This window comes from Lepus europaeus, chromosome 5, assembly GCF_033115175.1.
Source record: "Lepus europaeus isolate LE1 chromosome 5, mLepTim1.pri, whole genome shotgun sequence".
NCBI lineage: Eukaryota > Metazoa > Chordata > Mammalia > Lagomorpha > Leporidae > Lepus > Lepus europaeus.
This window is the reverse complement of record NC_084831.1, coordinates 82,673,467-82,700,099: the sequence shown is the minus strand read 5'-3', so window position 1 is coordinate 82,700,099 and position 26,633 is coordinate 82,673,467. Positions and strand designations below refer to the sequence as shown.

Genomic DNA, 26,633 nt, shown 5'->3' with positions numbered 1-26,633 from the left:
CCTTGGTGATTTTCGGGTTCAGTTTCTAACTAAGGTCTATCTGGCTTGAAAGCTCTTTGTGCTAAATAATCTTGGAAACTTTCATCAGAATACAGGCATATCTTAGCGGGCAAAGAACTTGGGGTGGTTGTGAGGGATTATCCACGTTTACCTCTCTTCCTGGTACAGGTATCCATCAGAAGCTGTTGTAGGAGAGCATAAACCAGAATTTAATATTTCGGGTTATTGCTGTTTATTTTGATTTCTAAGTGCCAGCCCATACGAAACAGACAACATGGTAATGTTCAGGATTTATTTGGAAAGAGAAATACACAGGAACATGAGGGCTTTATTAAGGGAAAGTGGGTCAGAAAAAGTAAACAGGGAGTTCTGTACCAGGCTTTTCCAGGGAGCAGCCCGGAGGCTGTAAGAGAGAGAGGACATGCTGGCGGGGGAGCGGCGAGAGAGCAGGCAAGCAAAGCACAGGAGGGCAGGCGTGAGAGTCGGCATTAGGAGGGCGGGGGAGCTGGCTCAGTGCGCTCCAGCCATTTATCCACCTCCAAAAGGGGAGTGTTTACACAGTCTGACAGGTGGGTGGATATAGGTGAGAGCACAGTGGGGCAAGATTGCAGGGGGTGTGTGACCTCCTGCTCATGAGCCTAATTCTATCACTCTGATTGGCCCCATATCAAAACTACCTGTGTCTTAGTCTTGGACCTAATTGCCTGTTGTCCTTACTGGCTTGGCCTGATATTGCCCTGCCCTAAGCCCGGAGCTGTGTCTGTCTGGATGGGAGAGGACTGTACTGTGTAGGCTTTGGCATAAGGACCTGGCCAGTGACAAGGAGTACAGGCAGTACTCAAATACTTTCTCTTCTGTGATCTTGGGCTTGGGCCCAGTTTTTATAAATAATAAATCAGGGTTTTTCTTCTTCGCTTGCCTCACTCTCCAGTTTTGCTTGTTTTCCAGTTCTTCACCTCTGTGATCGTAGTCAGAGAAACCCTTGTGTCCAGTAAGCTTGTCTCTCTAAAGGTAATGTTTAAAGCTAGCTTCCAGAAAAAGGTTAGCTCATGACAAAGTACAAAAATGAAAATGAACCTGTGTTAAAGGGTTTTATTTTATTCAAGTGATATGAGGGAACCAGACAGAAGTTGTGACCAGTTCAAAGGAAAAGCCAAAATACACAAATTTGTATAATAACTGAATGACAAGTGAAGGCAAACTGGTTTGTCTACAAGGGGAAGAAAATTCAATAAAAGTTAGAACCAGTGTTTGTATGCCTCCGTTATCGTAAATTTACAGCTACGCAAAATAGCTCAAGTTCCAGCCCTGCAGAGTCAACCCTGTAAGGGGATCCTGAGGCCAGTGCATTTTTCCATTGAAATATAAATTTTTCCAAATTCTAATCCTTTCACTGTTCAATCTACAGACATTAAACTGTGACAATATATCAGGCAGAGGCCATTCTCTATAAAATAAATGAACTAAATGTGTGTTGTTTTAAAGGTCTACTTAGGGTTGGACATTTGGCACAACCAGTAAGAGGCCACTTGGAATGCCTGCCTCCCATATGGAGAATTCTGGGCACCAGTCCTGCCTCCAGCTCCCTGTAAGTGCACATCTAGGGAGACAACAGGCAATGGCTCAAGTACTTGGGTCCCTGCTACCTATGTGGAAGACCTGGATTGAATTCTGGGTTCTTGGCTCTTGCCTGGCATGGCCCCTGCAGTTGGAGCTATTTGGGAGTAAACCAGCCTGTCTTTGTCTCTCTGCCTTGCAAATAAAATGAAAATAAATAATTATTTATGTGTTAAAAAAATGTTTAGTTCCACTTAAGTATGTGCATCTTTGATCTCATTGTAACCAGATATTTTCCTTGCGTATCTTGGAGTCCTCTTTCCCTACTTTGCCTTTCGTCTCAGTTTTACTCTGAATTCTTCCACCATTGACAGGAACTTTCTGTTTTTCCCTATGCCATCTAGTGGCCAAAAAAAGTAATACGTGTGCTTTTTGATTCGTCCTGCTGTTGAATAAGTTACAGGAAGCCATAGTTTTGGACTAAATTCCCCAACAGACCAGGCCAAAAACCAAAATGGAGTCATTTGTGCTAACAGTGCACCTTGTCAAGTGGTTTAGCTGAACTTCAGAGCAATCAAGATTACAGACTGTGGTGGTTAATTTTATGGTGTCAGTATGACCAGCTTAAGGAATACCCAGAAACCTGGAAAAGCATTATTTTGAACATGTCCAAAGGAGATTGGCATGTGAATCTGAGTGCACTAGGCAGGAAGACTTGGCCTCGACGTGGGCAGACATTGTCAGTGGGCCGGGAGGTCTGAAGAGAATAAATGGGAAAGGGCTTGGGCCTCTCAGGAAGAGAGCTCTGGCTTCTGTCTCGGCTGCTGTCAGTTGTTTGTCAGTCTCACTCCAGGACTCCACCATGGACCCCTTGTGGCACTGGGCTTTTCAGCCTTGAACTGAGACATCTCAGCTCCTCTGGTCCAGAGGCCTTGAACTTGAATCAAGCCACAATAACAGCAGCCCAGGCTCTCTGGCTGGGACACATCCTGTCTTGGGACCTCTGGGCTGCTACCGTTGCGGGAACCAATGCCCCTGATAAACTCTCCTTCATACACGTATGTGCATGTCTGTCAGCTCTGGGTCTCTGGAGAACAGTGACATGCAGAGAGACAGCAGCCAAGTTTCCCAAGCAGGTCAGTTGCAGTTGGCTTAATGTTGAAGTTGCCTCTGCCTTAATTCTTTCAGAGGGCTGGGAGCATGGCACAGCTGTCAAGTTGCTGGTCAGGGCAGCATGGTTGGAGCGCATGGTTCCAATCCCAGCACCTCTGCTCCAGCTTCCTGGTAATGCTCACCCCAGGGGACAACACGTGATGACTTAAGTACTTCAGTCCCTGCCACCCATGTTGGAGTTCCAGGCTGATTGAGTTCCAGGCTGCTGTTGGCTTGGCCCAGCCTTAACTGTTTGAGGATTTGGGAAGTGAACAACTGGATGGAGGATTGTGTGTTTGTGTGTGTGTCTTCTTGCATTTTTTCTCTCTCTACCTTTCAAATAAGAATAAATTTTTTAAGACAACTTGAAGTAACCTAGTGTTGACCAGTCATTTTTCTGTTCTGTTTCCTGTCCTCTTACAAGGAAAGTCACTTTGAAATAGCCAATCCACTTTTTTTTGCTTTTTATTTCTGTTTGCTTCAAGCCTGTCTCTGACTACAAAACCAAGCGTTGCCTGATTCCAGAATTGAAATAGAGCCAATTAAAATCTTTAAATTGCAAATGTTTTAAAATATTTATTTATTTATTTATTTGAAAGGCAGAGTTACAGAGAGGCAGAAGCAGAAAGAAAGAGAGGTCTTCCATCCGCTGGTTCACTCCCCACATTGCTGCAATGGCTGGAGCTGGGCCAATCCAAAGCCAGGAGCCAGGAGCTTCTTCTGGGTCTCCCATGTGGGTGCAGGAGCTGAAACACTTGGGCCACCTTCTACTGCTTTCCCAGGCCATAGCAGAGAGCTGGATCGGAAGTGGAGCAACCGGGTCTCAAACTGGCACCATATGGGATGCCGGCACTGCAGGCGACAGCTTTACTAACTGCCACAACAGCAGCTCTTGCAAATTTGTGTGTGTGTGTGTTTTTGTTTTGCATCGCTGGGCAGACAGGCTGTGTGTTCAGAGTCCTGAGCCCACAGGGGCACCTGCACATCCTCAGTCTCCCTTATGCTCACAGCTAGGGAACAGGAATTGAGTTTGTTTGTTTGTTTGTTTTTGACAGGCAGAGTTAGTGAGAGAGAAAAACATAGAGAAAGGTCTTCCTTCTTTTGGTTCACTCCCCAAATGGTTGCTATGGCCGGCATGCTGCGCCGATCCAAAGCAGGAGCCAGGTGCTTCCTCCTGGTCTCCCATGGGGTGCAGGGCCCAAGCACCCAAGCCATCCTCCACTGCACTCTCGGGCTACAGCAGAGAGCTGGACTGGAAGAGGAGTAACCAGGACAGAACTGGCGCCCCAACCAGGACTAGAACCCAGGGTACCAGCGCCGCAGGCGGAGAATTAGCCTAGTGAGCCATGGCACTGACTGCAAATTTGTTTTTAAAAATACCTTGAAAATCATCTAAAATCTATGAGTTGATTTTGTTAATGACTGCTTGCTTGAGAGGCATTTTGTCCAAAAGAAAGAGCAAATGATTCAAAATACACTGGTAGCATCCCCCCACCTTCTTTTTTCTTTCTTTTTGTATAAGTAGTGAGACAGACAGCTGGAGTTTGCATCCACCCGTTCACTCCCCAAATTCCAGCAATAATCAGAACTGGGCCAACCAAAGCCAGGAACTGGGAAATCAATCCACATCACCCATGTTAGTGGGTGGCAGGAACCCAAACTCTTGAACCATCGCCTGCTGCTTCCTGGAGTGTTGAGTGTACATTAGCAAAAGGCCAGAATGGGGAACTGTAGCAGGACTCCATATCTAACCAATTCGGAGCTTAAATATCTCAATTGGCAGCTTAACCACTAGACCAGACACCTCTCCCTCTGGGAGCTTTTTAAAATCAGTTTCACCAAAGTGCATCCACTTTGAATTACAATTCAGTGCCCAGCATTGTGGCATAGCAGGTTAAGCCATGGCCTATGATGCCTGCATCCCACATGGGCACCGGTTTGGGTCCCAGCTGCTCCACTTCTGATTCAGCTCCCTGCTAATGTGTCTGGGAAAGCAGCAGAAGATGACTGAAGTCCTTGGGCCCCTGCACCCACATGGGAGAATTAGATGAAGCTCCTGTCTTGGCTTCAGCCTGGCACAGCCCTGGCCATTGTGGCCAATTGGGGAGGAACCAGCAGATGAAGCTCTCTCTCTGTAACTCTGCCTTTCAAATAAATAGATAGATATTTTTAAAAAATTACAACACGATGATGACCTCTATGCATACCATAAGACCCTGCCCCAATCAGCATACAGCACTTCCATCACCCCAAAAGACTCCTCATGTTCTCTTGCAGCCTGTCCTTTACTCTGCTGATTTGCTTTGTCACCATAGAGGATTTTCTTTTCTTTTTATTTTTTTTCTTTCTTTTTTTCTTTTAATATCGTATAAACTGGGATTGTATATATCTTATGTAAATGAGATATGTTATTTAATGGGATTGTGTAGTGTGTACTCTAGTGTGTGTGATTCCTTTTACACAGTTGATACTGAAAGCAATCCATGTTGTGATATATCAGAATGTTATTACCAAATGGTAGCTGATCATAGGGCTGTAGCATCATTGAGTGTTCTGTTCCTCCATGGCTGGAGCTTTGCTGTGTCTCCAGTTTGGGGCTTGTAAATAAAACCATGTGGACATCTGAGTACAAGCCATTGTGTGGCATAGGCTTTTGTTTCTTTCAGGCAAATACAGTGGATTGGTGGTTGTGTGGCAGAGATTTATGTTCCATTTTTAGTAACTACCAAAGCATTTTTCAAGGTGATTATAACACTATTAGGCAGACTGTTTTTAAAAAACTTTTTTATTTGCTTATTAATTTCATTTGAGAAAGCAACAGAGAAAGAGAGAGCACTTCCATCTGCTGGTTCATTCCCCAAATGCCCAGACTGGGTCAGGCTGAAGCCAGGGGCTAGAGCTCCATCCAAGTGACCCACGTGGGCGGCAAGGACTCAATCACTGCAGCCATCACCTCTGGCTCCCGAATGCATTGGCAGGAAGCTGGACTAGAAACAGAGGAGCCAACACTCAAGCTTGCACTGCTTTATGGGATGTGGATGTCACGTATCGCGGCTTTAACCCACTGTGCCACAATAATTTCCCCTGGGTATACTCTCTTAACACCTGTCCCTTCCCACCTGCCTGCATCAGATCTTACGGGAAGAGACCTTGAAATATATGCAATTGAAACTTTGATGTTCTAGAGACTTAAAATCATGGCAGTGTTTGTCATCTTCCCAAACTTTCCTTGTTCCAACACTTGCAGTAAACATTTTAGACACTGGACAAGCTTCTTTATCTTTGCCAAGGTTGCCACCTGGTGGTGAAAATACAGAACAGCATGTTCAACCTAAAATGAACAAAAAACAAAATGCTGCTTACATTTCACTAGCAATTCTGTATTGATAACATAGCAGTTCAGTATAACTATGCCAGGTCTTTAATCTACCTGGTAGCAAAAGTCACTTCATGGTGTTATACAATTTAGAAATTATACAGGCCTTCTAGTTGTTTCCTTCTAAATTTGAGCCTCGTGTCTAATTCTCCATAGGATTCCAGGTGTATTTTAATTGCCTGGTACTGGATCCACTCTACAGCAAGCACTTACATTTACTGCTGAGTCCTGGCATCTTTGGGTGTTGCAGGGTATCTTCTACATGTTCACCAGTGTTCGTATTCACATCCTTACATTGTCTGCACAGTACCTGCACGTGGGTGCCTTCAATGGCAGAAATCTCTTCCCTTGCATTCTTGGAGGCTGCAAGTCTGAGGTCCAAGGGTGGGCTGGCTTGGTTCCTTCTAAGGGCTGTTAGAAGAGCCTGCTCCATCTGCCCCCTTCTTGTGGCGATGTCCTGGAATTGTTAACTTTACTTGGCTGGTAGCACCATCACTTTAGTCTCTGCCTTTGTCTTCACACCACCTTCTCCTGTGTCTGTGTCTGCGTCTGTGTCCAAACTTCTTCTCATACAGTGTCAGTCAGGTGCATTAAAGCCCACATTGGTGGCCGCATCTTAATGAATTATGCCTGCAGTGACTATTTCCAAGTAAGGTCACATTCATAGGAGATAAGGGAGATAAGGCTTTCAGTATGTGAATTCGAGGGGGCACAGTTCAGCCTGTAACAGCTGCCTGTCTCATGATGCCTCCAGACCTGGAAGGTGCTGCAGTTAACTGGAGCGCGTAACAGGACCCCTCGGCTTGGACTTGGAGAATCAGAGAGGGCTCTCTGGAGAACTGAAGTTGGCAGGTGGAATAGGAGTTAGCCAAGGGCAAGGGTAGGGTGGCAAGCATTATCCACAGGGGAGGTGGACATGGGTACTTGGCATACAAAATAAGTCTCACTGATTACAATGTTTGTGAGCCTTCAAGGCTCAGTCCTATTCTGACAAAATCGTATTCCTTGATATTTAATTGAGGGGAGGGGAAATGATTAGTGATGAAAAAGAGGTCAGGAAAGAAAGACCATTTGGGGCAGAGGAAAGATCACATACAGAGGTGAGAGAGAACATAAGACTGTTTGAAAAATTAAAATGAGTGGGGCACTGATTTGGGAGGTAGAGGACAGCAGGAACAATATTGAGAGAAGAGGCTGGTCTAGGTACAGACTTGAAAGATAATTTAACCTGAAACCATTTTGACCTCCTCTATCTAAATTTAAAGTCAACTTGAACTTTGTGTCTAAATTACCTTTGCACACCAGGCTGAGGTTTTATAGACAGGTCTGTGCTGTGTTGTCGCATACGGAATGCATCATTAGGCTTCCAACATTGTTTTAGAGATAGCAAAGAGCCTTTGTTAAAGCTTCCCCTTTCCTCCACCGTGCTGGGACTTTCGCGTTACAGTTGGAGTCTCCAGAGTGGATCGTGTTCCAGCAGGTCCTGAATCGTGATGTCCTGCCAGAAGGCAGCTGGGACACTTGCGTGTGCTCTGCCTCCCTGGAGTTTCAAAGATTAAAAGCGTAAGACTCAGAAAGGAGATTTTCTTTGTTCCATTATTGGGGCTAGAATGAGAACAATGGTCTATTTTATAACCGTTATCATTATCTTCCTCCCAGATTGAATTAAAATTAGTTTAATATTCTATTAAAAAGTTCTTTGTAGAATCGCTGTCAGTCATTTTGCTTATTTCCACTAGCTTGTTAACGATGAACTAAAGCTAATTCAATGCCTTTGAGAGAGTTGTAAACTTTATTTTAGTCTCTAAGGAACTTAAAAAAAAATTACATGCTGTCCAGTAATTAAAATTCCCAATACTTCCACAGCCGTAGCATGCTAGATGTAAATCTACCTGGTCTGAATTACTAGTAGACTTTTTTTTTTCCCAGGATTTATTTGAGAGGAAGAGTTACAGAGAGACAGGGAGAGACAGAGAGAGAGGTCTTCCATCTGCTGGTTCACTCCTCAGATGGCCAAAACAGCTGGGGCTAGGCAAGGCCAAAGCCAAGAGCCTGGAACTCCATCTGTGTCTCCAAGGACTTGGGCCATCTTCTGCTACATTCGCAGGCACTTTAGCAGAGAACTGGATGGGAAGTGGAGCAGCTGGAACTCAAATCAGCACCCATTTGGGATGCTGGTGTCCCAGGCAGCAGCTTACCCACTGTGCCACAAAGCTGGGCCCTGCTAATAGACTTCTAAGAGGCAGCACTGCAACAATATTTTTAGAAGGTCTTAGTATGGAACAGATAGTGTAATAGTTCTGACTGGGAGTTCTGGAGTCAGACTGGATTCAAATCTTCGGTTGAACCTGTTGGGGTGCAAGTGTTACCAAGTTTTTTATAAACTTGGGCAGATATGGAAAGTTCTGTGACCTTGATGCTCTCTGTACCTCACTGTCCTCCTGTGTACATTGTGGCTCATAGTAAAACCACTACAGAGGGTTGTTGTGAATATTGAATGAGTTGATTGTGGAAAGTGCTTAGAACAGTGCCTGGTACATACTCAGTACTCAATAACGTTAGCTATTGTTACTTGGAACCCCTATTGAATAGTTTAAGACAATTTGTTAAGTACATTCTGAATGCCATACAGGAGCTTACATAAAATAATTGTCAGAGAATAGCTTAAGATACTTTTCTTAGTTGATTTTTTAAGTATCTGTTTGTCTTTAGTGCATTTAAGATTTTTAAACTGACTTACTTTTTTAAAAAATATATTTATTTATTTGAAAAGCAGAGTTTCAGAGAAAGTAGAGACAGAGATGGAGATCTTCCATTCACTGTTTCATCCCCCAGATGGCAGCAACAGCTGGGACTGGGCCAGGCTGAAGCCAGAAACCTAGAACTCCATCCGGGTCTCCCACATGGGTGGCAGGGGCCCAAGTACTTGGGTCATCTTGCAATGCTTTAGCAGGGAACTGGACTGGAAGAGGAACCACCAGGACTCGCAGGCTGTGGCTTATCCTGCAGGCCACAATGCTGGCCCCTAATTGATTAACTTGTAAGCTGGGATGATGTTTGTCCATAGGCAAGAAGATGAACCTTGAAGGTTCAAAAGAAAAGACATTCTTGGGAACAATAGGTGGAAGATAGATTCCTTTTAAGAATTTTCTGTGGAACTCTAGAATTTGTCTTTGTGGTTCTGCTTACTTAATGACAAAGAAGAGCTGCCCATAATTTACTGGCATTTTCAATTTTTTATTAAAGCCATTGAAAAACTCTTTGAATATTTATCTTTCAGAAAATGTCTTTGAAATTGAAAAATGCAAAGCGGATTGAGGGACTTGATAGCAATGTGTGGTGAGTATCTTAGAATAAATAATAATAATCTGGTGAGGTTTTCCTTCATAATTTTATGGCCTTAGTTGGGAATTTTTAGCCTCAACCATAGCCTATAAATAAAACCACTCATTTAATTCATTCATCAAGTGGCAATAGAAGAAAGTTAGTGATCCAAACACTGATTTGCTTAGCAAATGTGCCATGCCCTTTGCCTAAGAACTTGGACATACTAGAAAAAGAAAAACAGAACTTACCTTTTAATCCATGAGCTTTTCTTATTAATTTTATTAATGATATCTAATAGTTAGTGAGAGAACTTGGTAGCAGCTGGTCTCTGAGAAAAAAGCATGATTAAAATATGGGTATCATGGAATTGAAGTTTATAAGGAACATTAAGTTCATTGATTCAATTGTAATTTTATTATTTGTGAGTGGTAAAGTTACTGTTAGAAATTCATAAATTTTTCATCTGTAAGACTAAAGGAAGTCTTCTTTTTCTTTTTTTTTTTAAAGACTTATTTATTTATTTTTGAATCTACTGGTTCACTCCCTAGATGGCTGAAGCCAGGAGCCAGGCACTTCATCCAGGTCTCCCATATGGGTGGCAGGGGCCCATCTTCTGCTTTTCCCAGGTCATTAGCAGGGAACTGGATCAGAAGTGGAGCAGCTGGGACAAGAGCCAGTGCCCACGTGGGATGCTAGTGTCAGAGGCTTCGACTTTACCTGCTGTGCCACAACCCTGGCCCCTAACTCTTATTTTTTCAGTTTTATGAAAGACCAGGAGATGTAACAAGCCTATTTTGGTAACTGTAGTACCTGCCAACAGTTTGTTTGTTTTGTAATTTAGGATTGAATTTACCAAGTTGGCTGCAGACCCTTCTGTTGTCAATCTTGGCCAAGGCCTTCCAGATATATCCCCTCCTGCGTATGTAAAGGAAGAATTATCAAAGATTTCAGCAATTGATAGCCTGAATCAGTACACCCGGGGCTTTGTAAGTATATAGGGACCTGGTGGGGAATGAGCCTGTGTTATATTTTGCATTGTGTGTATGTGTACTTTTGCTTAGAGGCGATTGACTTTCTGGGGCCAGCTGTCCCAACCTGGTAACCTCAGGAACTGCCCCTTGTCCTTGTTTCCTGGGATGAGTCTTTCTCTACTTCTAGCCCCTCTGGAGCTCTGTTTTGGCCATTACAGTAGCTCCAGGATGGAATCCTATGGCAGCAAAAGAAGGGAGAGTACTTGCATGAATTGAAAGGTCTTTTCCATCTCCTTAACACTTAGCCCCAGCACTGGCTAATTGTAATTAGTACTCTCTGTTTTGAACTGGTTACTTTCTTCCTTTCTATCCTACCTCAACTCTGTTACTCATCCTTCTGTGATGGAATGCCTAGAATAGGAGATTTTCTACATTCAGATGTCCCTTTGCACTGTAGACATACCTGCCATGTCTAAAGCCATATAATTATCACACGTCTGAGCGTTGATCTTTTCTTTTTATGATAATTATGGAAAATTGTCAGGGAGATGGTATAGGAAGAAGGATTTTTCCACCCCTTAGGAAGATGAACAGTTAAACAGAGAGAAATCTCCATCTTCTGGTTCACTTCCCAGATGTCTGCAACAGATAAGACTTGGTAAGGCCAAGCCAGGAGATGGGAATTCAGTCTAAACCTGCTACATGAATGGCAAGGATTACTTGAACCATCACCTGTTGCCTCCCAGAGTACACATCAGCAAGAAGCTGGAATTAGAGCCAAGCCAGGATGTGAATCCATTATGGGATACAGGTTCCCTAAGCTGTGTCATAGCTACTATACTTTGTGTTGGGGATTAGCACACAGAGAAAAGCAGTGAGACTGATCTGTGTGCCTCTTCGGCACCGGTGGGAATCTCTGCTCTCCATAAACCTTTACTCCCTGACTTACCCTCCAGACCCCTTCTCAGACCTTCTCTACCCACATACCCCTCTCAGGCCTGTTCAGGTCCATGATGAAAGGCTCAAAAGAACAAATGAAAGAACATTAATGAAACAAGAAGCCAATTCCTTGAAAAGATCAGTATGTAAAGCTTTCAGCTAGATTGGTCACTAAAAAGAATACACCTAATACTTTTTAAGGAATGGAAAAAAGAATAGCATTACAGATCAAATAGACACTAAAGTGATAATAAGAAAATATTAAGAATAAATGTATGCCAATCCATGAAGTAAATTATTTAAAAGATAGAAATCATCAGAACTCACGTTTATTTTTAATCCTTTCTTCCTCAGAAATTAGTTATCCTCAATAAATACCACTCACTTAGTCATCAGCGTGAATATCATTCACTTCCTCTTAGCACTTGTTGTCACATAAACTCTAGTGTGCATGTCTTCAGTGAACTTGTTTTTGCCCTCTCTCCATGGCCCATGAGTTGTTAGAACCTCTCTAGCAGTTTGGGAATGCAGATTCCGGGAATATGTAGTTAATGAAAGTTTTCTTGTTTTAATTGGAAAAAAAAATCAACTCTATTCAATGTGATTACATTACTGTCAAAGATATAATAGGAGTTCATTTTTATTCAGAGCAACTACTTTGAAATTATGCATTGTCAGATGCTTTGTTTAGTAGAGAGTCTCAGTCATTAGCAAGTCTTCATGAACCTTCATGTAGGAACTCTCCAAAGGTAGGGGAAAACTTTTAAAAAATGTTATTACCATTAAAAAAATACAAATGTTTGGATAATTATAAATATTTAAATGTACATTTTAAAGTTTCTTACATATGATCTCAGAGAAGTAGGCTTCATAATCAGTTCTGTTTTTCTTATTTTTTTACCCAACAGGGCCATCCACCGCTGGTGAAAGCTCTGTCCTGCCTCTATGGAAAACTTTATCAGAATGAAATCAATCCAAACAAAGAAATCCTCGTGACAGTGGGAGCGTACGGCTCTCTTTTTAATGCCATTCAGGGACTAATTGACGAGGGAGATGAGGTAGGTGTATTAACATTAGCTCAGGATCTGTGTGAATCATGTTCCTTTGTCCCACATTTGACTCTTTATTTCCACTCTTTTCCTTTCTATTTTTAACTGTTTTTTTTAAGTTTAATGCATATATAATGAAATTCACAAAACTCAAGTGTACAGCTGGATGCCTACATCCCCTGTCTCCTGAGCCCAGACAAGGATGGAGTGCATCTCCAGCACCCTAGCAGTCTCTTCCGAGCCCCTTCCTAGTCAGTATTCTCCCAGAGGTCATCATTCTTCTGTCTTTTGTCACTGCAGGTTTGCTTTGACTACTCTCTTACTTGATTAAGTAGAATAGAAATTCACCCATTTTGTTACACATAGGTAGAAGAGGGTAGGGAAGACGGGGAAAAAGAATTTTTTGTCTTCATTGCTAAAATAACCTTTGATCTGAATACAATCAAGTATTTGACCGATGAATTTCTGTGCTTGGTCCTGTGTGAGCAGCACAGCACGAGGATATGCAAGTATGATGGGGAGGTTCAGTGCTGTCTGCTGTTTAGTACTGTGAGGTAAAACCAACTTGGGAACCCAGTCGTCTCCACCTCGACTTCTCCATTGACATTCCAGTACTCCTGCTTTCCTGTTTCTTGACCTCTTCAGTTTTTTCAGAAATTACTGAGAATCACTCATATGAGAGGCAGTGTGAGAAAGAAGAATTTTAAAAGATCATTTCTACATGGAAGTAGTTCTTGTTCTAGTAGAGGAGATAGACTTGCAAACAAATTGAGGAATGCGGTATGTGGGTCAGTAATGGAGAATGTGTGATTGACGGTGCTGGCAAGAGGAAGAAGGGATCAGCTCTGCTAGTGAGGGTCTGGGAAGCTCCAGAGGTGTTATTCAAGCTGGGTCTGGAAATGAGGTTTATCGTGCTCAGAGCTCTTAGTCATACCAGGTTCATAAAACACCACTATCTACTTCCTGTTATGTTATTCTTCGATAGCTCTAATTCCTTCTGTAAGCTATTTACGGGCACATGTTAAGGAAGTACAGTCACACTCTCATATCCATAATCACCTTTAATCCTATAACATAGCTGAATGTTATGTCCCTTACTTTGATGTCGTGAAGCTGTCTTGCTTCCTCCTCCTCTGCACTGTGTTGGAGGATCCCAAGGCCCAGCCCATGGCCTTCTTTCCTTGACCACTTTTTCTAACACTTTGGAAACCCATGTATATCACTTTCTATCATACTGGCCTATTTTATTATCTTTATAGCATTTATTACTCTCTGAAATTATCTGGTTTGCTTACTTGTTTTCTAATTCACTGTACATCTTTGTCAGCAGGATCCTAATTACAGGAGAATTTGTGTTTTTTTTTCTGTATTGCTAGCACCCAAAATGGAAAGTGCTCAGTAAGTGTTCTTTAAGACAAAGAGAAGGGAATTATTCCCATTATAAAATAAATGAAGACAAAGAGTATCAGGTATATTCTTTCCACTCTCCTGCCCTGTCTCCCCAGTTTATTTTCCTTTATTGAATTCTCAACTTTTGTGTTGGGCACTGTTTCCCATGAGGGTTTTGAAGATAGGTCATCTTAGTCCCTGAGAACCTTACCGGCTGCTGGAGGAAACTATCCACTCCTGCTTCATTTCTTAATCCTCCACCTTTTCTAACACTGACTCTAACACTTTGTACCTAGTAGGTCCTCTGTATGAGTTGAATGACTGGTGCAAACAAAGAGTTTTTGACAATGTATGGTTCCAGTGAGAAAGACCTTGAGAAGATATTTTACATCATAAGAAATACAAACAAGGGTCCTGCACTGTGGTATAGTGGGCTAAGCCTCTGCCTACGACACTGGCATCCCATATGGGTACTGGTTCATGTCCCAGCTACTCCTCTTCCAATCCAGCTCTCTGCTGTGGCCTGGGAAAGCAATAGAAGATGGCCCAAGTCACCCACATAGGAGACCCACAAGTTGTTCCTGGCTCCTGGCTTCGGATCAGCCCAGCTCCGGCCATTGTGGGAAGTGAACCAGCAGATGGAAGACCTTTCTCTCTGTTTTTCCCTTTCTCTGTCTGTAACTCTGCCTCTCAAATAAATAAAATCTTAAAAAAGAGAGAGATAGAAACCATGGAAAGTGCACACTTAAGACAATAATTGCATATCATTACATTTAACCAACAAATAGTTTAATGAAACAACTTAGTGTAGATTTAAAAATTACAAATTATTACCAGATTTTTCAAAAGCAATTTGGAGATACACCATACACACACACATACACACACACAATATCTATTTATATTTAATCTGGCCGTAGCAATCATGTGAGTTTACTCAACAAAGTATTTAAAAGTAGAGAAAGTACACACAAATAAACATAGCAATGTTATTTATACAGGAAAAAGGTAAGAAAATTATTCTAGAATTCAGTAGACCCTCATGTAGCCATTGAAATAATAAAATGGAAACTCATAGTGTGAAGTTTTCATGAAATAGTGCTAGGTTTTCAAAAGATAGAAAGAAAATATGTATATGATAGTTATAAATTATGTGTTCAGACTCTCCTGATAGAAAAGCAAGAAGTCAGTGACGCTGGATCAGGCTGGCAGGAGGCTGGGACAGCCACCTGGACTGTTGATTGGCCCACTCACCCAGAGCTCAGCCAATGGTGACTGACAGCATGGAGGGGCAAAGAGAAGGAGTATATCCAGGGTGCTAGAAAAAAGAATACAGATAGGAGGCACCTGGAGGAAAACTGAGGGAATTAGGTAAGAATGATAGTACCCTAACTGGTCTCAGCATTCACGTTTTGTATTGGGATTTAAAAAAAAAAAGAAAAAAGATTTATTTATTTATGTATTTATTTATTTATCTAAAAAGCAGTGTGACAGAGAGAAAGTTATCCCATCTGCTGGTTCACTCACCAAATGCCAGCAACAGGCTGGGCTGGGCTACGCGTAAGTCATGAGCCAAGAATTCCATCTGAGTCCTCTACATAGGGTGGCAGGAGTCCAAGCACTTGGGCCATCATCTGCTGCCTTCCTTCCCAGGCACATCAGCAAGGAGTTGGATAAGCAGAGCAGCCGTGACTCTCTCCAGCTCTCCAATAATGGAATGGCAGCGACCCAAGCTGCATCACAACACCAGGCCTGTGGAATGATTTTGCAAAGAGAAAAGCATCGTTATTCTAAGGATAGAGCTTGTAAGTTAGCACTTCTGGGCAGAAAGCATGCAATGCTCTGTTGCTTTCTCTCTGTTTTGTTTTGTTTTGTTTTAACACTTATTTATTTGAAAAATACTATTTCCTTAAAATCCTGCTTCTGTCATTGTTGTATCAATTATATTCTATACTTACTTTTCTAATTTGAAATATATGAAATTCTTAATGGTTTTGACTGGAACATCCTTTTAAGAATTCAATGTCATGGCATAACAGGTTAAGCTGCCCACCTGGGGACACAGGCATTCCATATCAGAGTACCAATTCACGTCCCAGCTGCTCTGCTTCTGATCCAGCTCCCTGCTATTGTGCCTGGGAATGCAGTGGAGAATGACCAGAGTGCTTGGACCCCTACCACATGTGGGAGACCTGGATGGAGTTCCTGGCTCATGGCTTCTGCCTGACCCAACCAGCTGTTGGGATCATCTGGGGAGTGAACCAGTGAATGGAAGATCGATCTCTCTCTCTCTCTCTCTCTCTCTCCCACCCCCTATCACTCTGCCTTTTAAATAAATACATAAAACATTTTAAAAAATAATTTGATGAAGGCCGGCGCTGTGGCTTAACAGGCTAATCCTCCACCTTGCGGCGCCGGCACACCGGGTTCTAGTCCCGGTTGGGGCGCCGGATTCTATCCCGGTTGCCCCTCTAACAGGCCAGCTCTCTGCTATGGCCCGGGAAGGCAGTGGAGGATGGCCCAAGTGCTTGGGCCCTGCACCCGCATGGGAGACCAGGAGAAGCACCTGGCTCCTGCCATCGGAACTGCGCAGTGCACTGGCCACAGCGCGCCTACCGCGGCGGTCATTGGAGGATGAACCAACGGCAAAAAGGAAGACCTTTCTCTCTGGCTCCCTCTACTGTCCACTCTGCCTGTCAAAAATAAATAATAATAATAATAATAATTTGATGAGAGCTATGGCCTGTCTCCCCAAATAAAACTACCTATACACATATAAAACCTTCTATACAATTTCAAGTGCTCCCCACTGCAAGCCCATTCATAAATCTCCCTGAGAAACTAAGGACTCCAATCTAGAGCCCCTAAACAATCTTATCTTTTTTAATATTTATTTTAAAGGCAGAGTTATAGAGAGGCAGAGAAAGAGGTCTTCCATCTGCTAGTTCACTCCCCAAATGGCTGCAATGGCCAGAGCTGGGCCGATCCGGAGCCAGGAGCCTGGAGCTTCTTCTGGGTCTTCCCACACAGGTGCAGGCACTCAAGGACTTGGACCATCTTCCACTGCTTTCCTAGGCCATAGCAGAGAGCTGGGCCACAACGCTGGTCCCTCCCTGAGTAATCTTATCTCAAGGTCTTTTCCACTCCAAGTGTTAGCTCCATGAAGGCAGGGCCAACCTTTTTTCACTGCTGCATCTCAACACGGTACAGAGCCTCACACATAGAAGGCACACAATATTTGTAAAGTGTACTGATGACTGATATGCTGTATTCTTATTTGTGTTTACTTCAGGTCATAATAATGGTGCCTTTTTACGACTGCTATGAGCCCATGGTGAGGATGGCTGGAGCAACACCTGTTTTTATTCCCCTGAGATCTGTAAGTTTGCCAGTACAGTTCCTATGCTTTAAGAAGTCTTGAAAATACCAATTACTTTGTCACCAACAAAGTTTCTACTTTGATTGCTTTTGGGGGTTTACTATCTATCTCTGTCTAATCCTTTTAAAGTCTTTTCAAAGTAACTAAAACACTAAAGTGAACCACAGAATCTTCAATTAGCCTTGCAGTATCAGCCATGTTAACCATAGTTATAGCTGGCTCCTGGGAAGGATATAGGCATTTTAACAGCTGTTAATGTTGACAGGGTTCATTTTTCCACTTAACAGGTGTGTGCATAAGACTCAAGTCTTATTTGGCTCTCAAGGCAGAACTAAAGCCTAGTTATTTCTATTTGTGTTCTTTGCTAGTCATTTATTCAGTTACCTTTGCCATGTCTTTCTTTAATTTTTCTTCCTTATCAGGTTTTTATTTGTAAGACAGCAAACATTAATTGCATTAAATCCATCTTAATTCTTCATGCTTAGAAACCTGTTGAAGGAAAAACATGGTCTAGTTCTGACTGGACATTCGATCCTCAAGAACTGGCAAGTAAATTTAATTCCAAAACTAAAGCGATTATACTGAATACTCCTCATAACCCCCTTGGCAAGGTAAGCAACTTTGTCTCTTTATCCAGTCTTCTGACCTATTGTTTTTTCATATGCTGGATAATAATTGGCCGTGCTCTTTCCTTTAATATATATAGGTATATACCAAAGAGGAACTCCAAGTAATTGCTGACCTTTGCATCAAATATAACACACTTTGCATCAGTGATGAGGTTTACGAATGGCTCGTGTATACTGGAAATAAACATTTAAAAATAGGTATGATTATAACATGGAGTCACAAATCTAAATGTGTTTGGGGACATGTGGAACAACTGATTGGAAAGGATCCCAGGCCAGCTTTAAAATAGTCTTTGCAATGGGTATGTGTGTGGGCACTTCAAAGTAGTATTTGAATGAATGATATGTGAGTGAATTAATGAGAAATTTGAAGGACAGGCATTATAAACTTAAGGGAAGAGATTTTGGTTCATGCTGTAAATCTGTGAAACCAGGAGGTAGAACTTTTGCCTGTATCCTTGGCTTCTTAGCAAGAATCTTGCTATTAATTGGTGTCTAAAACTTGGGGAAGTGTGCTTGCTCCTGAGGACATGCTGGACTGTGCTGAGCAAATTGTCAAATGCTAAGTCAACAAGGAGAAATTACAGGGACAGTAGACTGTTGTTCAGCCCTTGCCTGAGAATTTGCCATGACTACTGGGCCACATCATACATGCCACTTTGTCTTCTGGAGTAGTCCAACTTTGTATCAGCTATAGGACTATAAGCTGATTCTCTATAACCTTTGAATAATTGCACTTGTCAGTTGCCTTCCTTTGTCTGGAAACATATTCCCCCAAATGCAGATATGACTTCATCTATTTTGGGTCTTGCTCAGCATGTCAGTTCTTATGACCACCACAGTTAAGATAGTTACACCTCTCCCTCCACTATTTGTTTAATCTGTTTTGTTTTTCCTCTCTAATAAATATCAGAATCCATGTATTTTACTTCTAAACTGTAAGAAAGTGGGAATTATTATTTTGTTCCCTTCAGAGTCCTCATTTTCCAGAATACATATGAGAGATAAATCAGAAAATAATGGTTGGATAAATGAATAGGAACTAAGAAAAGGGTAGAGGAAGGATGACTAAGACACTGTAGCAGAAATAGCTGGTAAATACATTTTAAAAATAGATAAAGAAATGAGTGCACTGATACATAACATTTGTTGCTTGTATCATAATTGTTCCTGTAGTGAATTACAAATTGCTATAGAGACAGAAGAGAAAGCTTGAGAGGATCAGGAGAGGAATAGCGAAGGATGGAATTAGAGTGAGAGATACAAACTTAGTTCCTAGCAGATAAACTGGTATGTATTTACACAAAAAGGCATGAAAGATCAAGATGTACTTAAGGTAGATGGTTTGATTCATAAGGGTATACTATAGTAACTGGCGAGATGAGGAAAGGTGATTCTGAAGGTCTCTCTCTCTCTCTCTCTCTCTCTCTCACTATATATCTGAATAGAGGGTGTAAACTTTGGGTCAGAGGTCAGTGATTTTGAAAGTTCTGTGGTAGAGCACCTTGAGGCACCATATTGCCATAGATAAGAACTGATCCTGAAACCAGAAGCAATCTTCCTAATAGAAATGTAAGTTAGAAGGCAATGCAAAAATCAGAGTTTTATTCATACTTGTCTGTAACAAAGAACTATTGAAATAAGCCCACTTGAATTTTTCTGATTTTTTTTTTTTTTTTTTTTGCCATTAACAAGACTATGGAGCTTAGAGTACTGCATTTAAAGGTGGGAGGGGACAGCAAGAATGGTTCTGGGATCTCTAGCCTGGGCTGTTTAGCAACAATGAGGCCCTTAACCAGAGAAAATAGGAGTAGATCTGTGAGGAAGAGTTGTGCAAAGGGGGTTGCTGCTTCTCAGATTTTATGCTTGCCTTGTTGGAGTGTCTGAGACATGGACACACAATTGGAATTATGGGCTGGTAGGATCAGGTTATAAGAGGATATATTTTTGGCAGTCATTAGAATTTTGATGGTAGGTGGACCCAAGGAAGAGAATGAGTTTTCTCAAGGAGAATATATAGAGAGTGAACAGAGAAGGCAGTGAGAGATTTAACAAGTCAAGTTGTTAGGTATCTAAATTACATCCCAGGCCGGCGCCGTGACTCAATAGGCTAATCCTCCGCCTGTGGCGCCGACACTCCGGGTTCTAGTCCCGGTCAGGGCACCGGATTCTGTCCTGGTCGCTCCTCTTCCTGTCCAGCTCTCTGCTGTGGCCCAGGAGTGCAGTGGAGGATGGCCCAAAGTCCTTGGGCCCTGCACCTGCATGGGAGACCAGGAGAAGCACTTGGCTCCTGGCTTCGGATCAATGCGGTGCGCCGGCCGCAGCGCGCCGGCCGCAGCAGCCATTGGGGAGTGAACGAACGGAAAAAGGAAGACCTTTCTCTCTGTCTCTCTCTCACTGTCCACTCTGCCTGTCAAAAAATAAAAATAAAAATAAAAATTACATCCCAGTCTATATGGACCATCTTATTGATGCCCTCTGTCTCAAGTCACTTGAACTATTTGAAATATGAGCCAAAAATCAGACCAACAGAATTTTTTATTTTGTAATTCATGCAGGTAAGCAATGTTTATTCCAAAAGATTCCTTTATGTGATCTTGAATTTATTGTTTAGACACATGAATTAAAAGCCCTTCAAGGTAAAGTGTAACTGACAGCACTACTTGGTAAAGATATGTGAAATACATATTTAACATAGATTTTTTTAGTTGTGAAAACATCCCATAAAATTAAAACAAGAAAGATATATGAATTCTCTATGTCATTATTTAATAAGTACAATTCATTCGGATTAAACTTGGATAATCCATCAAATACAGTGGTCTTTGTTACATGAAAGATGCCATTTGACTATTCCATCAACTTGCAAAGTGCAATAAGTAGTTTTTTAAAATAATAAGACTTTCTGGCCACATGTCATGAAATTAGCATCATTGTTATATTGTCACAGATATCCTTGGTGTAGCATTCTTCATCTTGTCTCTAATCTTTTGCTGGCTTTAGTTAAAGCCCAAGTCGCCTATAACTAAAGGCCAGAGCTTCTTTGATTGAATTAAAGATTATGGCTCATATTTAAGAAGTGCAAAGACCAGTTAAGACCAGTTGTGTTTCGGATGAAGCTGCAGTTTGAGTTTATAGTATAACAGATGTGATTTTCTAAGATCATCAGTCCTGAAAACACTTTTTTAGTCTCTAAATTACCACCTGCACACCCAAAGCTGTGATTACCTCTTCTGCCTATCTATTCACAGTAACTTATGTGGCTTCCCAAAATCGCCAAGATTGAGAGGATATAAACATCTAGATTCCTTAATATTCCTTAAGGCTTTTAAGAAATACCAGAGGGGCTGGTGCTGTGGCGTAGTAGGCTAAGCCTCTTCCTGTGGCACCAGCATCCCATATGGGCACCAGTTTGTATCCCAGCTGTTCCTCTTCTAATCCAGCCCTCTGCTTATGGCCTGGGAAAGCAGTAGAACAGGGCGCAAGTCCTGGACCCCTGCACCTGCATGGGAGACCAGAAGGAAGCTCCTGGCTTCAGATCAGCTTAGCTTTGGCCTTTGCAGCCACTTGGGGAGTGAACCAACAGATGGAAGATCTCTCTCTCTCTCTCTCTCTCTCTCTCCCCCTCTCCCCCTCTCCCTCCCTCTCCCCGCCCCTCTCCCGCTCTCTTTCTGTAACTCTACCTGTCAAATAAATAAATAAAATTTTTAAAAAATATATTTATTTATTTGAAAATCAGAGTTACACAAAGAAAAAAAAGAAATAGTAGAATTTGCTCTTACTGGAACAGATTCTTTTTTTGAAGAAAGATAGATTTATTTATTCATTCATTCATTCATTCATTCAAAGCAGAGGTGGGGTAGACAGATCTTCTGTGTGCTGGTTCATTCCCCCAAATAGCCACAACAGCTGGGTTTGGGCATTCTGAAGCCAGGAACCAGGAACTCCATCTGGATCTCTCACGTGGGTGCCAGGGCCCTAAGCACCTGGACAATCTTCTGCTACATTCCCAGGCACATGAGTAGGGAGCTAGATCAAAAGCAGGGCAGCTGGGACCCTCTCACAGCACTCCAGTACGGGTTGCTGGCATTGCAGGTGGCAGCTTAGCCGGCTGCACCACAACGAAGGCCTCTGGATCAGATTCTTGATTCAAATGTTTTTTTCTGGTCAGTGAAATGACATTCCAGTCAACAAAAGGAACCTCTCCGTTCTCCCTATGTATGTACTAATGCACTGATAGTTGTCAAATTCATATGAAATTCCTTGTAAGCTATTAGGCTCATCAGGTTACTCTGAAAAAAAAGACACTGACTTTTATATGGTTGAAACAGTCATTACAAATTACTTAGTTCTTTCAAATGTTATAATTAGATCTAATACTTTAGGAATGAAACTTGTATTTAATGTTTCAGTGGCTTTGGTTTCCCACATATATAACTTTCAGTGAAAACATGTTAGAATTCATTTCTTTAATTCTTATTTTGAAAGACTTTTTTTTGAAATACTGTTCTTACTAGTAGACCTTCCTGATTTAGAATACATATATTGTCATTCTAGAAGTGATACTCTACATTATACATAGCTTAGATTTTCTGTGCTCAAATACAAAAGTGGAACATGTCATGATGTTCTCTTGCAATACTTTGGAAGACCAGAAACCTCTCAAAACTTCAAGTGGTATAATTGCTTCTAGCAAATGTTAGAATATTCCTTCTTCTAAATATTTTCCTTATTTGTCTTTCTTCTTGGTTTTTGTTATAATCCACAAATAATACAGTTGTATCATTTCTGATTTATATACTTTTTTTGCTTTTACAAATATTGGCATATTCCATAATAAATTAAAATCATTTATGCATCATTTTGGAAATGTCTTTAGCTACCTCAGGTTTCAGTAGGCCCTTTACTTGCTTATGAGCAGATTCGTTTTAATAAGTAGATGCTTAGACCTCCGGGAAGTATATGTGCTGCCTAAGCGAGCACAGACCCCCGTACTTTTCCTTTGTGTGTACCAGCAGGCATAGACAATACAGAAACCCCCACTGTACCTCTGAGAAACAACTAGAAAAACCTGGTGGGATTGCATGTAAAGAACTTCCCAGCTAAATGACTTGAGGAATCTAGAAAACAGTGTTTCAGATAGCTTTCTCAGCAGAGTAATTGACCAGTCATTGTCAACCAGCAAAATCCTCAAGCTCTTCCATTTTAGACCTCCAGGCCTGTGTTTCCCATGTTTCCCTTTAGACTAAACTGCCTTTCTTCTTCTCTGGCTGGCTAAGGTCTGTTTGGTCTTCCAAGTTCAGCTCAAGCATTGTTGGCTGCAGAAAGAAGCCCCCAACAGCCTCTGCCTTTGCGTTAACTCCCTGCGTCCTACTATTTCAGCACATACTACTCTGTATCACTGTTGTTTTGTGTGCCTGTGCTTCCACTAGATAGCAAACTCTTGGAAAATAGGACCTGCATCCTACATCTTACTCATCTTTGTTTCCTCTAGACCTTAGTCCCTGCCACTTGGTAGTTGCTAACAAATATTTGTTAGGTAAATGACTTTATTAAAGATTTTCATCAACGGGAAAACCTTTATTCAGTTGATTCACATTATTTGTGAGTCCTACACATGCAAATTCACGAACTCCCTAAAATATATTTGTAGCCTGAAAATCAGTTGCCAACAGTGTTTAATTCAAAGAAAGGGAAAAGTCTCAGCCATTCTATATTCGCTTTCCCAGTTGAGGCCAAACAAGGCATCGCTTTGCTTCTTACATCAGCTCATACTATGAGAAAGCATCGTTTTCAGTGACTTTGCTGAGAAATAGCCCCAAACACAGCACTGAAGTGCTGTTTGATGTTGCAAAGTGCAGGAAGGCTGTGATGTGCCTTATGGAGAAAATACGTGGGTTCAGTAAGCTTCTTTCAGGTCCAAGTTCTAGTCCTCTTCGCTATGGAGGCCTCAAAGGGTGACAGCTAAAAGATACAGGGCTTCTTTAGATATGGAAATGGTAATCTAGAGCTGATAGTGGTGATGGTTGCACAACTCTAAGTACTGTAAAAGCCACACACAGATGCAAACATACACAAACAGATTACTAGGCCCTGCCTCCCAGAATTTCTTTGATCTGGGATGAGCCCCAACTATTTGCCTTTCTTACAAGTTCCGCTGAGATGCTGATATTGCTGGTGTGAAATCACATTTCAAGAACCATTGCTTTAGGAAACCTAGAGAAATAGTTTGAGAAAATGAACAGAATAAACAAGGGCTAAACAGTTGTTAGGATCACAACTAAAACCAGGCCACAGGATCATACAGCCACCACGAACACTGAACAGTGGATGCTGCATTCCTGAGCAGCTGCCACTTAACCTGGCCTGAAACACTGCCTTCCACTATCACTGCTACTTATGTATTACTCCAGTGTGGTATTATAGTGTTTGAAAGCAGTACAGTGTTTTCAGCTGTGTTTTGGGTTAAAGTTACATTATCCTGTATTATAATACATTTATTTTCGTGGAATTCATGTATCTTTGTTATGTTTTTAGATTTGCTGAATGTGATTGAAAAACAATTATTCAAAGTTTTTTTTCCCCCATTCAGCCACTTTTCCAGGCATGTGGGAGAGAACCATAACAATAGGAAGTGCTGGGAAGACTTTCAGTGTCACAGGCTGGAAGGTGAGATAAGGAAGAATTTAATTGCAGGAAAAGTGGGCGTGTCTTTTCTTTTTTGTACAGTGTTTTGTATTTGCTTATCTTTTCAGTTTATTTTTTTATACTCAAGGATCCTTTGTTATTCATTGACTCATTAAGCTTTCATGTTAACCTTTATCCTTTTTGAGACAATCATCTCCTTAAAAGTAAAAAGTTCTAGTCCCGGTCGGGGCACCGATCCTGTCCCGGTTGCCCCTCTTCCAGGCCAGCTCTCTGCTGTGGCCAGGGAGTGCAGTGGAGGATGGCCCAAGTTCTTGGGCCCTGCACCCCATGGGAGACCAGGATAAGCACCTGGCTCCTGCCATCAGAACAGCGCGGTGCGCCGGCCGCAGCGCGCCTACCGTGGCGGCCATTGGAGGGTGAACCAACGGCAAAAAGGAAGACCTTTCTCTCTGTCTCCCTCTACTGTCCACTCTGCCTGTCAAAAAAATTTAAAAAAATTAAAAAAAAAAAAAAAGTAAAAAGTTCGATAATTTTTATTTCTTAAATCATCAACTAAATGACTTTTACTTGCAAAGAATGTTCATATTGATGCAGATTAATATACAAAAAGAAAAAGCTAATGGCTAATGTTTTGGTGCTTAGTAAGCATCAGACTCTAAATTTTACATGCACTAATCTTCAATCTCTGAACCTCATTATAAGGTGGGTGTAGTTATTGTCCTTGTTTCACAGATGTTAAAACTAAAGCATAGAGAAGTTGAGTAATTTGCCTGAGATTCTGCTGCTAATGTATTCAAGCCAGGACAGGCAGTCTGGCTTCAGAATCCATTGACTCCATCACTTGTGATTTACCACAATGAAGTCAAGCAGCTGAAGTCAATCTTCCAGCCTCATCTCTCCTGAGCATAGCTAAGATGCAGAAAACATCAAAAAGAAGCTTGCAGAATCTAAAGTCTCTGCAAGAGGTCTTTAAGAAGTTCATGAAAAATGCATATCTGGAAAAATATGCATGATTTCAAAATTTTATTGCAGCAAAATAAATTTATCTTCTATCCTATTTTTCCATGAACTTTTTGAAGTACCCTTAAGCTCTTATTCAGAGTTACTTTTACCTATAATTCAAACACACTTAGTCACTGTTTTTCAGTCCCCTAGAATACCAGGAGTAATAAATTAGAAAAAACTAATAATGAGAACAGGCTCTGTTTGCCTTCTGAAAGCAGAGTTTAGGGACCCTAATTGAAAACTTCCATAAAAAGAATAGTGTTGGAATGGTTATAAGTACTAAGATGGCACTACTTTTGTTGTGTGAGCCTTTTAGCATTGCATGTATTTAACGAATGCATTGTTTAATTATTTTCTCAGATGTGGTATAAATGATTAGCTTATTTTTGAAATTTGCTTTTATCTTTTCCTCCCCCAGCTTGGTTGGTCCATTGGTCCTCATCACTTGATTAAACATTTACAAACAGTCCAACAAAATAGTGTTTATACTTGTGCAACTCCTTTACAGGTAGGCTTTATGGTAACTTGGGGGTGAAGCATGCTGTTTTGGTGACAGTGTCACTTTTACTGCACGTATTTGAATTGACCTAGTTATTACTGTTATGTCCTTGGGCAATGCCTTCTAAGATAAGTTTGGAATTTAAGAGCAGACACGTATCCACCAAGGATAGTGGTTTGTTTCTTTTCTAAATACACCAGGTTTTAGCTTTGAACACTCATATATGCTGTAAAGAGTACAAAATGCTTCAAACTCTCTGGAAGGCAGAGACAGCACCAAGCAAAATAAAAGATCTGCTTGCCATAGGAAGCAGCAGTCCATCTGCTGAGATTTGCCCCAGAGCTTTTATCTGCAGATGAATGAAGTTATGTATGCACATGGCTATTCAGTGCAGGTAACTAGTGATCGTACATTGTCCATTCACAGACAATTTAAATGAACCGTGATCTATCCAGAAGTTGAAACAGCATATGACTATGTTAATTTCCTGTTGCTTCTGTCACAAATTACAACAAACGTGTGACTTATAACAATGTAAGTATATTATCTTGGGGCTGGCCTAGTGGCTCAGCAGGTTAAGCTGCCACCTGCAATGCAGGCATTCCATATGAACACCAATTTGAGTTCAGGCTGCTCTGCTTCCAGTCCAGCTCCCTGCTAATGTGTCTAGGAAAGCATCAAAAGATAGCCCAAGTACCTGGGCCCCTGCCACC

At 41.6% G+C, this 26,633-nt stretch overlaps 1 protein-coding gene across 7 annotated transcripts in view; it reads left to right on the top strand.

The window, feature by feature from the left end:
- The window catches only part of KYAT3 (kynurenine aminotransferase 3), a 206,874-nt gene that overhangs the window by 165,594 nt on the left and 14,647 nt on the right, over positions 1 to 26,633 (top strand). For 6 of the 7 annotated variants that reach the window (XM_062191688.1, XM_062191683.1, XM_062191689.1 and 3 more), the window contains 8 exons: positions 9,366 to 9,424; positions 10,254 to 10,398; positions 12,231 to 12,380; positions 17,053 to 17,139; positions 17,625 to 17,750; positions 17,846 to 17,966; positions 24,361 to 24,437; positions 25,840 to 25,929. In XM_062191688.1, coding sequence (XP_062047672.1) covers positions 9,366 to 9,424; positions 10,254 to 10,398; positions 12,231 to 12,380; positions 17,053 to 17,139; positions 17,625 to 17,750; positions 17,846 to 17,966; positions 24,361 to 24,437; positions 25,840 to 25,929 — 855 coding nt within the window. The remainder of the gene's footprint in view (positions 1 to 9,365; positions 9,425 to 10,253; positions 10,399 to 12,230; positions 12,381 to 17,052; positions 17,140 to 17,624; positions 17,751 to 17,845; positions 17,967 to 24,360; positions 24,438 to 25,839; positions 25,930 to 26,633) is intronic. The other variant, XM_062191690.1, reaches the window with a different exon arrangement.